At 32.6% G+C, this 16,464-nt stretch overlaps 6 protein-coding genes across 9 annotated transcripts in view; 2 read left to right on the top strand and 4 right to left on the bottom strand.

Annotated features, from left to right (window-relative positions):
• The window catches only part of LOC126922307 (retinol dehydrogenase 13-like), a 17,811-nt gene continuing 1,347 nt past the window's right edge, over window positions 1-16,464 (bottom strand). Inside the window, exons 2-7 of the mRNA XM_050734797.1 lie at window positions 1,502-1,596; window positions 1,161-1,326; window positions 972-1,080; window positions 441-760; window positions 157-386; window positions 1-64 (exon numbers count right to left, since the gene is read on the bottom strand). Coding sequence (XP_050590754.1) covers window positions 1-64; window positions 157-386; window positions 441-760; window positions 972-1,080; window positions 1,161-1,326; window positions 1,502-1,596 — 984 coding nt within the window. The remainder of the gene's footprint in view (window positions 65-156; window positions 387-440; window positions 761-971; window positions 1,081-1,160; window positions 1,327-1,501; window positions 1,597-16,464) is intronic.
• On the top strand, window positions 6,422-9,829 carry LOC126922273 (regulator of microtubule dynamics protein 1-like). Of its 2 annotated transcripts, XR_007712693.1 has the most exons (5): window positions 6,422-6,664; window positions 6,887-7,084; window positions 7,144-7,392; window positions 7,526-8,416; window positions 8,512-9,829. XR_007712693.1 is itself a non-coding variant. In XM_050734747.1 (4 exons), exons 1-4 carry the CDS (start codon window positions 6,575-6,577, stop codon window positions 7,871-7,873), a joined length of 885 nt encoding a protein of 294 aa, XP_050590704.1. In that variant the 5' UTR covers window positions 6,422-6,574; the 3' UTR covers window positions 7,874-9,829. The 2 variants fall into 2 exon arrangements, 1 of the variants encoding a protein (XP_050590704.1); XM_050734747.1 differs by having other exon boundaries at window positions 7,526-9,829.
• Window positions 10,072-10,509, bottom strand: LOC126922302 (retinol dehydrogenase 13-like). Its single transcript, XM_050734792.1, has 2 exons — window positions 10,228-10,509; window positions 10,072-10,135 (listed from the first exon to the last, which is right to left on the bottom strand). Exons 1-2 carry the CDS (start codon window positions 10,470-10,472, stop codon window positions 10,072-10,074), a joined length of 309 nt encoding a protein of 102 aa, XP_050590749.1. The 5' UTR covers window positions 10,473-10,509.
• On the bottom strand, window positions 10,476-12,043 carry LOC126922201 (retinol dehydrogenase 13-like). The gene is made up of 5 exons (XM_050734566.1): window positions 11,788-12,043; window positions 11,573-11,667; window positions 11,232-11,397; window positions 11,043-11,151; window positions 10,476-10,831 (listed from the first exon to the last, which is right to left on the bottom strand). The coding sequence occupies exons 1-5, from the start codon at window positions 11,833-11,835 to the stop codon at window positions 10,476-10,478; spliced, it is 774 nt and encodes a 257-aa protein (XP_050590523.1). The 5' UTR covers window positions 11,836-12,043.
• LOC126922270 (regulator of microtubule dynamics protein 1-like) overlaps window positions 12,194-16,464 on the top strand; it is a 26,473-nt gene continuing 22,202 nt past the window's right edge. The window contains exon 1 of one of the 3 annotated variants that reach the window (XM_050734735.1): window positions 12,194-12,432. In XM_050734735.1, the coding sequence (XP_050590692.1) occupies window positions 12,343-12,432 (90 nt within the window). In that variant the 5' untranslated portion in view covers window positions 12,194-12,342. Of the gene's footprint in view, window positions 12,577-12,602; window positions 12,853-16,464 lie in introns of those variants that run through there. The other 2 variants (XM_050734740.1, XM_050734736.1) reach the window with 2 other exon arrangements.
• On the bottom strand, window positions 15,840-16,277 carry LOC126922301 (retinol dehydrogenase 13-like). Its single transcript, XM_050734791.1, has 2 exons — window positions 15,996-16,277; window positions 15,840-15,903 (listed from the first exon to the last, which is right to left on the bottom strand). Exons 1-2 carry the CDS (start codon window positions 16,238-16,240, stop codon window positions 15,840-15,842), a joined length of 309 nt encoding a protein of 102 aa, XP_050590748.1. The 5' UTR covers window positions 16,241-16,277.

Consider the following 16,464-nt stretch of genomic DNA (forward strand, 5'->3'; position numbering starts at 1 on the left):
TCATAGCCATTTTATAACTTTATCATTTTTTGCTTCATTCGAAACTTCTGCTACTTTATTATTACTATAACAAGAATATATAACATCTTTTTTTAGCATAGTATTATATATTGGGTCTGCTATATTCAAATTTGCTAAAATTTTACTGAAACTTACATGAAATATTCTCCAGTTACATCATCCAAAGACGGATCTAATGCAGCAAATAAAACAGATTGCGCTCCCTTTATAGGCGTCTTAATAAATAACCATGTAAGTGTATCTACGGTTAATCTACCTAAAAAGTTTTGATAAATTCCCATATATCGCATTATTTCTGTTCTTACTATACCAGGATGGACGGCATTCACCGTAACACCAGTTCCTATGTGACATAAAAAATAATGCTTTATCGATTGCATTATTTATTCAAAAATAATTTTATTTTCTGTTAAAATGACAAAAGCTTTCAATTTATTTGCCAATTCCTTCGTAAATAGAATATTAGCTAATTTGCTCTGTGCATATGCTTCGCCAGGCTCATAGGTTTTGTCATTATTCAAATCGTCGAATTTAATTTTGCCACGCTTGTGTGCACTACTTGAAACATTTACAATCCTCGATGGTGCAGAATCTTTTAAAGTGTCTAACAATAAATTTGTTAGTAAAAAGTGTCCTATATGATTCACACCAAATTGCAATTCAATTCCTTCTTGAGTATACATCTTAGGACATCTCATTACTCCTGCATTATTTATAAGAATGTGAAGCTTCTTGTGTTCTACAATGGAAACAGATAATACAAATTATGCTATAGACCAATTGATTTAGATATAATTAGTTCAGGAAAACTTTCTTTTTAATTTAGTATTCAAAAATAGATGAACTAAATATATTTAACGGTCAATATCAGTAGTTATTCACTTTATACATATAATGAAGCTATGTTATTTCATTTCATTTCATACTCTAACATAGGATATGGTATATACCTTTCTTAAATTGCTCTACAAAATCCCTAATACTTTTTTGAGATGCTAGATCACATGGTCTACAATAAACATATTTATTCCTACTTTCTATTACTATGTCACGGCGTGTCTAAAAAAAATGATCATTAATTTTATATCTCACATTTTAATATTACTCTTAATATGATGTGAATCATTTTTTTGAAATACATTTTCACATTTTTCCATATCTCTACAAGCCATTATAACTTTAGCCTCTCGTTTAGCTAAATCACGAGCTATTTCTTTACCAATTCCAGTATTTGCTCCTGTTACAATAATTACTTTGTCAGTTAGATTTTTATCATTCTCATATAATTCTCCACTAAGATAATCTCTGCAAATCAAAGAAATGAATAATAAGTAAAGTAAAATATAATTTCACGTTTAAATAGGATCACTTACATATTGATTTATATTTTACGAATAAACAAAGAATGAGCAATCATATTATGCTATAATAAAAACGCAGTTCAAAAGAATAATCTCTTTGCAAAATATAGAGACGTTACCTAAGTAAGTAACCTCCACCAATGATGGTCAAACCGGCTGAATATACATATAAAGGTTTTGAAACAGCCGCAAACATTTTTCTAAATAAATAAAGCTGCAACAATAATTAACGGCAATTTTTTAGAAATAATAAATAGGATTAATTATCAATAATTTAGTAAAGCATTGTACGATTTATTTTCTCCTTCACGTAATATACAATGTACACACGCACGTGTATCTCAAGTTTTTTTTTTTTTTTTATTTATTTATTTAAATTCACTATTTGTCCAATTTGGACATTTGGTGGAATTTTTTAGCGGTTACATTAGCATGTTGGTGGCTACCCCCAGCGGGGTACCATCCTCGTGTTTGTTAGGTTATGTCCTTTATAAGGTCTGCTGGGTGCTTCCTTTTTAGTCTTCTGTCCATATTTGTGATTTTGTATGTTTCCGCAGCTAGCCGGTTTATGTGTGTTGCTATTCTTGATTTGTATTTCTCGGAGTATCTGCTGATTTCTTCCTTGACCGTTGGCATTCCCATGTCCCTTCGTATATCTTCGTTTCTGACGTACCAAGGTCCGTTTACTATTGTTCTGAGTATTTTAGCCTGTATTACCTCTATTTTGTTTATATGGCTCATTGCTGCCGTCCCCCATAGTGGTATTCCGTACGTCCAGATTGGTTTTATGATCGTTTTATATATTTTTACTTTATTTTCTGTGCTTAGTTTGGATTTTCGGCTTGTTAGCCAATACATTTGTCTCCTTGTTTTCTGTATTTTTTCTACTATTGATTTGATGTGTAGTTTCCAGGTAAGTTTTTGATCTAAGTGGAGTCCTAGGTATTTGACATGCTTTGTTTGCGTTATATGCGTGCCGTTCAATAGGATGTTTGGTGGTATCTTTTTCCGTAGCGTGAATGTAATATGGTTGCATTTATTGGGGTTTGCTTTTAATTGTTTTTCTTGTAGCCAATTTTCTATTTTTACGATATGTTCTTGTAGTATTTTGACTGCCGTTTCTGGGTTAGTATGCCTGGCTAGTATAGCTGTGTCGTCCGCGAATGTCAATACTGTGCTGTTGGTAGTTGTTGGTATGTTCGCCGTGTATAATGTGTATAGTATTGGGCCTAGGACGCTTCCTTGTGGTACCCCGGCCTTGATGTCTTTAACTTGAGAATGTGTGTCCTTGATTTTTATTACGAAGGTTCTGCTGCTTAGGTAGGATTTTATTAAATGGTGTATTTGCTCCGGGAATTGTTTCCTAATTGTTTGTAGTAGACTTTCATGGTTAATTTTATCGAATGCTTTCTCTATGTCTATAAAGTGGGCTGTGCAGTATTCCTTGTTTTCTAGTGCTACTATTATTTCGTTTATAAGCCTGTGCATTTGCTCTATCGTGGAGTGTTTGTTTCTGAAACCAAATTGGTGATCCGGTATTAGTTTTTTTGTCTCTATTATTGGTTTTATGCGGTCGTATATTATCTTTTCCAGTATTTTGGAAAATACTGGGAGCAGTGATATTGGTCTGTAGGATGCAGTTTGGTGCGGGTCTTTGCCTGGTTTATGTAACATTTTGATTTGTGCTAATTTCCATGGTTTGGGGAAGTATTGAATTCTTAGAATTGCATTGAATATTATTGTAATTAGTCTTATTGCTTTTGGCGGGAGGTTTTTCAAGATTTTACCATTGATTAGGTCGATTCCTGGCGCTTTGTTGTTTTTTGTTTTATCAATTATGTTTCTAATTTCTTGTGCCGATGTTTTAGGTATGGTGTATTCCTTGTCGGCTGTGGTAGTAGTGGTTTGTGGATCCTCCTCCGTATGACTTTTGAGGTTGCTGTTGTTGATAATGTGTGGTGTGAATGTGTTGCAGAGGTGGTTGGAGAATTCTTCAGCTTGTTCTTCGTTGCTTCTTGCCCATGTGTTATCTGCTTTTCTGATTGCCGGGACGGGTATTATTGGCTTCCTTATTTTTTTCGTGGCTTTCCATAGTGAGTAGTTGGTGTTCTCGTGTGTGGAGAGTGTCCCTATGAACTTTGCGAATTCGTTATCGTTGTGCTCCTTTATTTTATTTTTTATTTCCTTTGCAAGTTTGTTTAAGTGTTTTTTGTTTTCTCGGGTTCTGTATTTTTGCCATTTTGCTTTTGCTTTTCTTTTTTCTTTGATTTTGTCGAGTATTTCTTGCGGGATTGTTATTGTTTGTCTGCTGGTTGGTTCGGGAGTAGTGGTTGTCCTTGCTGCTTCCTGAATAGTTGCTGTCAATGTTGCTACTGCCTGTTCTATGTGTTCAGGAGTTTTTAACGGGATGTTGCAGTTTATTTTGCTTTCTATTATTTCTTTGAAAGTTTGCCATTTGGTGGTTTTGTTGCATAGTGTTTCTGGTTTGCTATAGTGAATTGGTTTGTTTCTGTATTCAATTATTATGGGTGTATGATCGGAGCTGAGCTCGAGGTTGGGTGTTATTTTTAGTTTATTTGTGTTTAGTCCCCTTGTAACTGCAAAGTCCAGAAGATCTGGTTTTTTGTTCAGGTCAGTCGGCCAATGTGTCGGTGTTCCTGTGGATAATATATTGAGGTTATTATTTCTTATGTATTTTTCCAGTGTTCTACCTCGAGGTGTAATGTTTCTTGACCCCCAAAGCGTGTGCTTTGAGTTGTAGTCTCCCGCTGCGATGTACTTGTCCCCTAGGTCCTGGAAGTATTCTTCCCACATTTGTGTTGTTATTTTGTGTCGCGGAGGCACATATACTGCTGACAACTGGAAGTAGTTGCTGCTAGTTTGAACTGTGACAGTGGTTGCTTGTAAATATTCTTTGTTAACTTGGCTGTGTAGATAATGTTTGATATCGTTTCTGACTATCACTGCTGTCCCTCCGTGAGCTTTTCCTGAGGGGTGTTTGGTATCATATATGGTGTAGTATGGTATTTTGAAGTAGCTTTTTGTAGTGAAGTGTGTTTCTGAGACAAGTAGTATGTCTATATTGTTATTGTATATGAATGTTTTAATTTCGAGGGCTCGTTGTTGCAGGCCATTTGAGTTCCAGGCTGCTATTTTTAGAGTGTCCGTTTTTATTTTTTGCTTAGCACGTTTGTAATTAGTTGTAGCATGACTGTGATTTGTTGAGTTTGTTGTTTTAATACTGCATTTTGTTCGCTTATCATTCTGGTTAGCATTTCGGTGTTCTTTATGGATTGTTTGAGTAGTTCTTTGATTTCTGCAGTGTCATTGTTACTATTGCTGTGGTATTGGTTGTGTGTATGTGTTGATTGGCTGGTTATTTGAGCATAGCTTAGACCACCAATGGTGTTGGTGCTGATAGGTTTGGTGTTTGTTGCTTGCTCTGTACTTGGAATTATTTCAGGATTTGTGCTGTCCTGTTGGGCTTGTGTGTTAGTGATTGTTCTGCTTCGTAGGGGCGGGAACAGTTTACGTTGTAATTGTTTTCTTACTTCACATCCTTTATAGCTGGCTGGGTGGTTTCCGTTACAGTTGTAGCATTTAACCTCCTCAATTTTTCCCGTGGATGGGCAGTGTGTCGTGAGATGATTTTTTGCGCATTTAACGCATGCCGGGGTTCTATTACAATAATTTTTGGTGTGTCCGTATTGTTGGCATCTTATGCATTGTGGGATTTCTTTTTTATGCCTGGGTGGCTCCACTTTTACTATTGTGTTTAGTAATTTTTCTATATCGTATATTTCCTTATTGTTGTTTTTAGGTTCTAGTTCAACTAGGAATAGCGGTAGTGGTTGCTTGGTATCGTATTTGTTTATGTTATTTATTGACCTTACTTGGTGTCCGATTTTTGCCAGTTCTTCACTTATTTTTCCAGTATTTGTTTTTGGGTGTAGTCCCCTGATTACTGCTTTGTAGCTTTTGTCTGTTTTGAGCTGAAAAGTGTGATATGCTGCATTTTTTTCCTTTAGTGATCTTGTAATTTTTCTGAATGTTTCTGGGGTGTTGGTTTGTACTTTAACCTGGTCTATTTTTATCTGTTTGATGATGTAGTTGTCTTTTCCTGCGATGTTGTTTAGCAGTTCGATGAGGGGGTCAATTATTTTTGCGTCTACGTATATTGGTGGTGGTTTGGGTGTACGGTTTGTCGGACTTTCCGTTGGGTCCGTTGCTGCCTCTTCCGGCAGTGCGCTGAATGGATTGTGCAGTTTGATATCTTGTAGCCATTGTTTTTTTTCATATGTATCAATTTTCCTCGCGCTTGCGAGCGGGGTTACCTTCCGTTTTTTGCTGGAGGTTGCCACCGTCCAGCTTTCTTCCTGGTGTATTGGTATGTTTTGCTCTTCGTCGGATTGTGTTGTTTCCATAATGTCATCATTTTTCTCTACATATGTAGAGTCTGTAGCTTTATTTATGAAAAATGTTTCACCGGAGTTAATTATTTTTATTGGTGGAATCTGCATGATTCCACTTTTTGTCTATTTTTGGCTTTAACTTTGTCCCTATCTCTTCTCTCTTGCCGCACTTTCACTGGAGCACTGTTTCGCACGTCCGTTTAGGTCGCCTGCCCAGGCGGAACTGTGTATCTCAAGTAAACGGCAAAACTGAATTTGTAATAATTCAATCATGAAACAAATATACAATAGATTTTGATAACATCGATTAAAATGTAATAGTCCATTTCTATATATTATAATTTTTCTTAGTTTATTGTCATTGTTAATTTATATTATTTTAATCATAATTAATCATAATTAATTCGGATTCTTTCTCGAATGCATGTCAAGAAATTTAATACTCAGAAACGTGTAATGTATTTGTGGCAAATATAAAATTGTATACTTTATATTTTATATAATTGGTCGTATTTAATCGTATCAGACATTAACAGAAAATAAAAGAAGACGCACACACGCACACATACATCTTTACGATAAATCGAATTGAAAATATCGAGTTTTCAGTATCGATACCTGTCAATGCCTGTTAATGTTTGTGTATTTTATTCGATTCTCATTTGACGTGGAATTTTCTAATTTTGCTATCAGAATTACATCTGTCATAATTAATCAATTCTGAACACGTTGTATATTGTACAAATTTTTTATTTTTTTCTGTAAATACTATAATTGAATATGTCGTTACGGAGAGCGTTATTCGTTATCAGAGATATAAAAGTATTACAAAGAACGCTTATTCATAGAAGATTTCAATCCTCACGAAAGGTTTGGAATTATATCTAAGCACGATTTTATTTTTTATTACTTTAATATTATTGCATAAGATTTTTAAACTTCATTACAACCAGAGAAATTTTCTACTTTTAATCGATATTAGCTTTAACTTGATAATCTGACTGCTTGCAAATTGTAAGTGTAATGTTAATATTAATGATCTATAAATTTTAATATATTATACAAAATTATTCAATTAGTTTTCGTTATTAGAGCAGCAATCAGTACACGTTAACAACAAAATTATGTACCATATCGTCGTTCACTGCTATGGGTATTTGGGGTCTTACAAAAAAGAAGGGTGATAATGAAACAATCATAACTACAAAAGAAGTTCTAATAGCAAAAGCCGATGCATTATACGAGCAAGAACAATACCAGGAAATACATGACCTTCTAATAAATTATAAAGTAATTACATTATGTATATCACTTATAAATGTAGATAACAAAACTGAACATTTTTCTAGGATAGCGGTGATATTGAAATTATATGGCGTTTGTGTAGAGCAATGTATAAATTGTCTAAAATTGTGAGCGAAGTAGATGGAAAGAAATTAATTTTCGAAGCTTATGATTTAATACTCAAGGCACTTGAAATAAAAGAGGATAATTGGGCTGCACACAAATGGGCATCGATTCTTCTTAATTCTAAGACTCTTTATGAAGGAGTAAAAGCACAAATAAAAGAGTCATATAATATTAAGAAACATATGCTGGTATATTTCATGATAATATATCAATATATATATGTAGTATATAATATATATATATATATATATATTATACTTCTAAATATTTCGTTCCCCGACACAATGTCAAGCAATTGATCGAATATGTTTAATATCGCAGAGAGCAATGGAACTAAATCCAAAAGAACCGACACTTATGTACATGCTTGGTACTTGGTGCTATCAAGTTGCCGATTTAACATGGTATCAAAGAAAAATTGCATCTGTAATATTCGGAGAACCACCATCTTCATCATTCGAGGAAGCTCTAAAATACTTTGAAACCGCAGAGGAAATTGATCCCAATTTCTACAGTCAAAATTTATTAATGTTGGGCAAAATCTACTTAAAATTAAATCAAAAAGAGCTAGCTATGAAATATTTAAAAATGGCCCTTGAATATCCTGCAAAGAACGAAGATGATCGAGATGCTAAACAGGAAGCACAAAAGTTGTTAAAGAAATTTTAACAAACTCGACAGAAATTATAATCTATTATATGATAAATTGGGATTGAAGGGATAAAATAAATTTAGAGTCAATCTTTTCAGTAGAAGTATAAAATTTATTTACTATAAAGTGCAATAGTACATATGTGCGATGAGCTTTTTATACATAACATCTAAGATATTAATCACTATTTGAAGATTTGAAACTACTATAAACATGTATATTTTATAAAATGTTTCATATTAAATATTTTATACAATCTTTAATAATATGTAAGAAAGTAAGTTAAATAATTAATTTCTAAGTCGAATTAATTTATCTGTCAGGAGACTCTTCAACTTCATTCATCTCGTTGCGAATGGCGTCAAGTGCTTCTTGTTGCAAATTGGAGAGTATCCGGAGATATCGACGTGCTTCAGGACCGCCCATGTTTAGTCCTTGTGTTCCCATCAGATGGCATAAAAGAAGAAGATGCAGGGCAAATTGCGTACGGAATTCACCACACGGGCAACTGTAGTTTACTACGACGTAATCCGGTGGTAGTTGGTCTTCCGGAGGTGATGGTATGACATGCAAATGGTCATATCCAAGTCGGCACTGCTCCATCGTTTTGTTATAAGGCACAATCTGGAAAAATAAAATTCACAAATTGTTTAAGAAATCGGTGGAAGAAACGATTTGGAGGAAATAAAATACTTACTGCTCCGAGTGTGACGAAAATGTATAAGGGATGTTCCCAAATGCGAAGGATTCGAACGTGAAGAATTTTCGAACTCCAAGTAGTTCCAGAAATGTGGAATTTTAAAAATTGGAAAATTAAAGCTCTCTCAGAACTTTCAAACGTTCTGTTCGATATTCGATATAATTGGGAATGAATTTCCGAGCTAGTTGCCGAGCTTATATAGTCGACAGAGTCTGTTACCACCACCATACTCGTTCGTAGATTAAGAATTTTATGGGACCCCCTAGTCAGCAGGCAGGTAAAACCTAAACAGCTGTTAATTTGTTTAAGGGATAGACGGATTAGTGCGCGCATATTCAGATATTCGAAATTTCCTTCTTAATCCTCAATTACCAAAGTCCGAGAATGCTTCCGAGGATAAACGATCACAATAGAGTTGGAGCGAAATGCGATTGTAATTTATTATTAGTCGTCGAGTAGGAAGCGAATACATTGCTTTTTTCTTTAAATTTACGCTCTTTAATAAATAATAATTTATGTGTCACCTCTATATGGGTTACATGGTTATCACCACTGGGCTGTTAGAGCAACAATCGTCTCGGGCGGTAGTTTATGTTCTATGTTTACATTCGTAGGAGTTCGCTAATATTATAATTATGAGTTATTCGAAGTACATATATCGCTTAAATATATTCGAACGAATGATATACTTTATACAGAATTATATACTGAAACATTGAACGATAGATACATCTACCATCGCTTTATTATTTCTTATGCATTAATTACACAGTCGTCGTATTAAGTATATAGTAAGTACAGCAGAGAATTATTTGTTCGGTAATAGTTGTCGGTTGAGCTATTCCGAAGATTATATCGTAAATATTGTTTGGCTTTGAATATATTTTATGATCAAGGGACAGCTTCTTGTTATTGGTATTTGGCGGAGGGTAACGATGAGTCAATGAGTCGTAAACTCCTAGGCAGGTTCAGGGAGAGGACAAGAGGTAGCTGTATAATTCAAAAGCGTTAATAGTTCCCGTTTTCCATTTGCTTGAAAGAACGATTTATTGTCGGTAGATTTATGAAGACGATATTATTCGTTATTTATTACGAACGTACATTAATACAAGTTGTGCTTATAGAATTAAGTTGTAGAAAATAACTGATCAATGCGAGTATCGAAAATTGAATTTTAATTTCCGATGCTCTCGGATTCGTTAATTATTTAAATCTTTTAACAATGAATTTTAATATAAAATAAACCAGATCTTTATCCTTTTCTATCGCTTAAGATATTTTTATTGCTTTTTATTTCAACCGTATTATTATTTTCAACGTGTATTATTTCAATTTTCAGCGTGTATCTTAATTATTCGCGTATAATTAATATTATGAAATCGATTCGTTCGGTTTCTTTTATATCGTTTCAAAACGGGTAACTCAAGCTCTTCGAATTTCTCAAAGCTATCCCTTATTAAACGTTCGACAGTTGGCCATTCACCTTTCGCATTTTATCGCTTATTATCATGAATATCATAGCCATTTTATAACTTTATCATTTTTTGCTTCATTCGAAACTTCTGCTACTTTATTATTACTATAACAAGAATATATAACATCATATTTTAGCATAGTATTATATATTGGGTCTGCTATATTCAAATTTGCTAAAATTTTACTGAAACTTACATGAAATATTCTCCAGTTACATCATCCAAAGACGGATCTAATGCAGCAAATAAAACAGATTGCGCTCCCTTTATAGGCGTCTTAATAAATAACCATGTAAGTGTATCTACGGTTAATCTACCTAAAAAGTTTTGATAAATTCCCATATATCGCATTATTTCTGTTCTTACTATACCAGGATGGACGGCATTCACCGTAACACCAGTTCCTATGTGACATAAAAAATAATGCTTTATCGATTGCATTATTTATTCAAAAATAATTTTATTTTCTGTTAAAATGACAAAAGCTTTCAATTTATTTGCCAATTCCTTCGTAAATAGAATATTAGCTAATTTGCTCTGTGCATATGCTTCGCCAGGCTCATAGGTTTTGTCATTATTCAAATCGTCGAATTTAATTTTGCCACGCTTGTGTGCACTACTTGAAACATTTACAATCCTCGATGGTGCAGAATCTTTTAAAGTGTCTAACAATAAATTTGTTAGTAAAAAGTGTCCTATATGATTCACACCAAATTGCAATTCAATTCCTTCTTGAGTATACATCTTAGGACATCTCATTACTCCTGCATTATTTATAAGAATGTGAAGCTTCTTGTGTTCTACAATGGAAACAGATAATACAAATTATGCTATAGACCAATTGATTTAGATATAATTAGTTCAGGAAAACTTTCTTTTTAATTTAGTATTCAAAAATAGATGAACTAAATATATTTAACGGTCAATATCAGTAGTTATTCACTTTATACATATAATGAAGCTATGTTATTTCATTTCATTTCATACTCTAACATAGGATATGGTATATACCTTTCTTAAATTGCTCTACAAAATCCCTAATACTTTTTTGAGATGCTAGATCACATGGTCTACAATAAACATATTTATTCCTACTTTCTATTACTATGTCACGGCGTGTCTAAAAAAAATGATCATTAATTTTATATCTCACATTTTAATATTACTCTTAATATGATGTGAATCATTTTTTTGAAATACATTTTCACATTTTTCCATATCTCTACAAGCCATTATAACTTTAGCCTCTCGTTTAGCTAAATCACGAGCTATTTCTTTACCAATTCCAGTATTTGCTCCTGTTACAATAATTACTTTGTCAGTTAGATTTTTATCATTCTCATATAATTCTCCACTAAGATAATCTCTGCAAATCAAAGAAATGAATAATAAGTAAAGTAAAATATAATTTCACGTTTAAATAGGATCACTTACATATTGATTTATATTTTACGAATAAACAAAGAATGAGCAATCATATTATGCTATAATAAAAACGCAGTTCAAAAGAATAATCTCTTTGCAAAATATAGAGACGTTACCTAAGTAAGTAACCTCCACCAATGATGGTCAAACCGGCTGAATATACATATAAAGGTTTTGAAACAGCCGCAAACATTTTTCTAAATAAATAAAGCTGCAACAATAATTAACGGCAATTTTTTAGAAATAATAAATAGGATTAATTATCAATAATTTAGTAAAGCATTGTACGATTTATTTTCTCCTTCACGTAATATACAATGTACACACGCACGTGTATCTCAAGTAAACGGCAAAACTGAATTTGTAATAATTCAATCATGAAACAAATATACAATAGATTTTGATAACATCGATTAAAATGTAATAGTCCATTTCTATATATTATAATTTTTCTTAGTTTATTGTCATTGTTAATTTATATTATTTTAATCATAATTAATCATAATTAATTCGGATTCTTTCTCGAATGCATGTCAAGAAATTTAATACTCAGAAACGTGTAATGTATTTGTGGCAAATATAAAATTGTATACTTTATATTTTATATAATTGGTCGTATTTAATCGTATCAGACATTAACAGAAAATAAAAGAAGACGCACACACGCACACATACATCTTTACGATAAATCGAATTGAAAATATCGAGTTTTCAGTATCGATACCTGTCAATGCCTGTTAATGTTTGTGTATTTTATTCGATTCTCATTTGACGTGGAATTTTCTAATTTTGCTATCAGAATTACATCTGTCATAATTAATCAATTCTGAACACGTTGTATATTGTACAAATTTTTTATTTTTTTCTGTAAATACTATAATTGAATATGTCGTTACGGAGAGCGTTATTCGTTATCAGAGATATAAAAGTATTACAAAGAACGCTTATTCATAGAAGATTTCAATCCTCACGAAAGGTTTGGAATTATATCTAAGCACGATTTTATTTTTTATTACTTTAATATTATTGCATAAGATTTTTAAACTTCATTACAACCAGAGAAATTTTCTACTTTTAATCGATATTAGCTTTAACTTGATAATCTGACTGCTTGCAAATTGTAAGTGTAATGTTAATATTAATGATCTATAAATTTTAATATATTATACAAAATTATTCAATTAGTTTTCGTTATTAGAGCAGCAATCAGTACACGTTAACAACAAAATTATGTACCATATAGTCGTTCACTGCTATGGGTATTTGGGGTCTTACAAAAAAGAAGGGTGATAATGAAACAATCATAACTACAAAAGAAGTTCTAATAGCAAAAGCCGATGCATTATACGAGCAAGAACAATACCAGGAAATACATGACCTTCTAATAAATTATAAAGTAATTACATTATGTATATCACTTATAAATGTAGATAACAAAACTGAACATTTTTCTAGGATAGCGGTGATATTGAAATTATATGGCGTTTGTGTAGAGCAATGTATAAATTGTCTAAAATTGTGAGCGAAGTAGATGGAAAGAAATTAATTTTCGAAGCTTATGATTTAATACTCAAGGCACTTGAAATAAAAGAGGATAATTGGGCTGCACACAAATGGGCATCGATTCTTCTTAATTCTAAGACTCTTTATGAAGGAGTAAAAGCACAAATAAAAGAGTCATATAATATTAAGAAACATATGCTGGTATATTTCATGATAATATATCAATATATATATGTAGTATATAATATATATATATATATATATATTATACTTCTAAATATTTCGTTCCCCGACACAATGTCAAGCAATTGATCGAATATGTTTAATATCGCAGAGAGCAATGGAACTAAATCCAAAAGAACCGACACTTATGTACATGCTTGGTACTTGGTGCTATCAAGTTGCCGATTTAACATGGTATCAAAGAAAAATTGCATCTGTAATATTCGGAGAACCACCATCTTCATCATTCGAGGAAGCTCTAAAATACTTTGAAACCGCAGAGGAAATTGATCCCAATTTCTACAGTCAAAATTTATTAATGTTGGGCAAAACCTACTTAAAATTAAATCAAAAAGAGCTAGCTATGAAATATTTAAAAATGGCCCTTGAATATCCTGCAAAGAACGAAGATGATCGAGATGCTAAACAGGAAGCACAAAAGTTGTTAAAGAAATTTTAACAAACTCGACAGAAATTATAATCTATTATATGATAAATTGGGATTGAAGGGATAAAATAAATTTAGAGTCAATCTTTTCAGTAGAAGTATAAAATTTATTTACTATAAAGTGCAATAGTACATATGTGCGATGAGCTTTTTATACATAACATCTAAGATATTAATCACTATTTGAAGATTTGAAACTACTATAAACATGTATATTTTATAAAATGTTTCATATTAAATATTTTATACAATCTTTAATAATATGTAAGAAAGTAAGTTAAATAATTAATTTCTAAGTCGAATTAATTTATCTGTCAGGAGACTCTTCAACTTCATTCATCTCGTTGCGAATGGCGTCAAGTGCTTCTTGTTGCAAATTGGAGAGTATCCGGAGATATCGACGTGCTTCAGGACCGCCCATGTTTAGTCCTTGTGTTCCCATCAGATGGCATAAAAGAAGAAGATGCAGGGCAAATTGCGTACGGAATTCACCACACGGGCAACTGTAGTTTACTACGACGTAATCCGGTGGTAGTTGGTCTTCCGGAGGTGATGGTATGACATGCAAATGGTCATATCCAAGTCGGCACTGCTCCATCGTTTTGTTATAAGGCACAATCTGGAAAAATAAAATTCACAAATTGTTTAAGAAATCGGTGGAAGAAACGATTTGGAGGAAATAAAATACTTACTGCTCCGAGTGTGACGAAAATGTATAAGGGATGTTCCCAAATGCGAAGGATTCGAACGTGAAGAATTTTCGAACTCCAAGTAGTTCCAGAAATGTGGAATTTTAAAAATTGGAAAATTAAAGCTCTCTCAGAACTTTCAAACGTTCTGTTCGATATTCGATATAATTGGGAATGAATTTCCGAGCTAGTTGCCGAGCTTATATAGTCGACAGAGTCTGTTACCACCACCATACTCGTTCGTAGATTAAGAATTTTATGGGACCCCCTAGTCAGCAGGCAGGTAAAACCTAAACAGCTGTTAATTTGTTTAAGGGATAGACGGATTAGTGCGCGCATATTCAGATATTCGAAATTTCCTTCTTAATCCTCAATTACCAAAGTCCGAGAATGCTTCCGAGGATAAACGATCACAATAGAGTTGGAGCGAAATGCGATTGTAATTTATTATTAGTCGTCGAGTAGGAAGCGAATACATTGCTTTTTTCTTTAAATTTACGCTCTTTAATAAATAATAATTTATGTGTCACCTCTATATGGGTTACATGGTTATCACCACTGGGCTGTTAGAGCAACAATCGTCTCGGGCGGTAGTTTATGTTCTATGTTTACATTCGTAGGAGTTCGCTAATATTATAATTATGAGTTATTCGAAGTACATATATCGCTTAAATATATTCGAACGAATGATATACTTTATACAGAATTATATACTGAAACATTGAACGATAGATACATCTACCATCGCTTTATTATTTCTTATGCATTAATTACACAGTCGTCGTATTAAGTATATAGTAAGTACAGCAGAGAATTATTTGTTCGGTAATAGTTGTCGGTTGAGCTATTCCGAAGATTATATCGTAAATATTGTTTGGCTTTGAATATATTTTATGATCAAGGGACAGCTTCTTGTTATTGGTATTTGGCGGAGGGTAACGATGAGTCAATGAGTCGTAAACTCCTAGGCAGGTTCAGGGAGAGGACAAGAGGTAGCTGTATAATTCAAAAGCGTTAATAGTTCCCGTTTTCCATTTGCTTGAAAGAACGATTTATTGTCGGTAGATTTATGAAGACGATATTATTCGTTATTTATTACGAACGTACATTAATACAAGTTGTGCTTATAGAATTAAGTTGTAGAAAATAACTGATCAATGCGAGTATCGAAAATTGAATTTTAATTTCCGATGCTCTCGGATTCGTTAATTATTTAAATCTTTTAACAATGAATTTTAATATAAAATAAACCAGATCTTTATCCTTTTCTATCGCTTAAGATATTTTTATTGCTTTTTATTTCAACCGTATTATTATTTTCAACGTGTATTATTTCAATTTTCAGCGTGTATCTTAATTATTCGCGTATAATTAATATTATGAAATCGATTCGTTCGGTTTCTTTTATATCGTTTCAAAACGGGTAACTCAAGCTCTTCGAATTTCTCAAAGCTATCCCTTATTAAACGTTCGACAGTTGGCCATTCACCTTTCGCATTTTATCGCTTATTATCATGAATATCATAGCCATTTTATAACTTTATCATTTTTTGCTTCATTCGAAACTTCTGCTACTTTATTATTACTATAACAAGAATATATAACATCATATTTTAGCATAGTATTATATATTGGGTCTGCTATATTCAAATTTGCTAAAATTTTACTGAAACTTACATGAAATATTCTCCAGTTACATCATCCAAAGACGGATCTAATGCAGCAAATAAAACAGATTGCGCTCCCTTTATAGGCGTCTTAATAAATAACCATGTAAGTGTATCTACGGTTAATCTACCTAAAAAGTTTTGATAAATTCCCATATATCGCATTATTTCTGTTCTTACTATACCAGGATGGACGGCATTCACCGTAACACCAGTTCCTATGTGACATAAAAAATAATGCTTTATCGATTGCATTATTTATTCAAAAATAATTTTATTTTCTGTTAAAATGACAAAAGCTTTCAATTTATTTGCCAATTCCTTCGTAAATAGAATATTAGCTAATTTGCTCTGTGCATATGCTTCGCCAGGCTCATAGGTTTTGTCATTATTCAAATCGTCGAATTTAATTTTGCCACGCTTGTGTGCACTACTTGAAACATTTACAATCCTCGATGGTGCAGAATCTTTTAAAGTGT

Source organism: Bombus affinis, chromosome 11, assembly GCF_024516045.1.
Source record: "Bombus affinis isolate iyBomAffi1 chromosome 11, iyBomAffi1.2, whole genome shotgun sequence".
In the NCBI taxonomy this organism is placed as follows: domain Eukaryota; kingdom Metazoa; phylum Arthropoda; class Insecta; order Hymenoptera; family Apidae; genus Bombus; species Bombus affinis.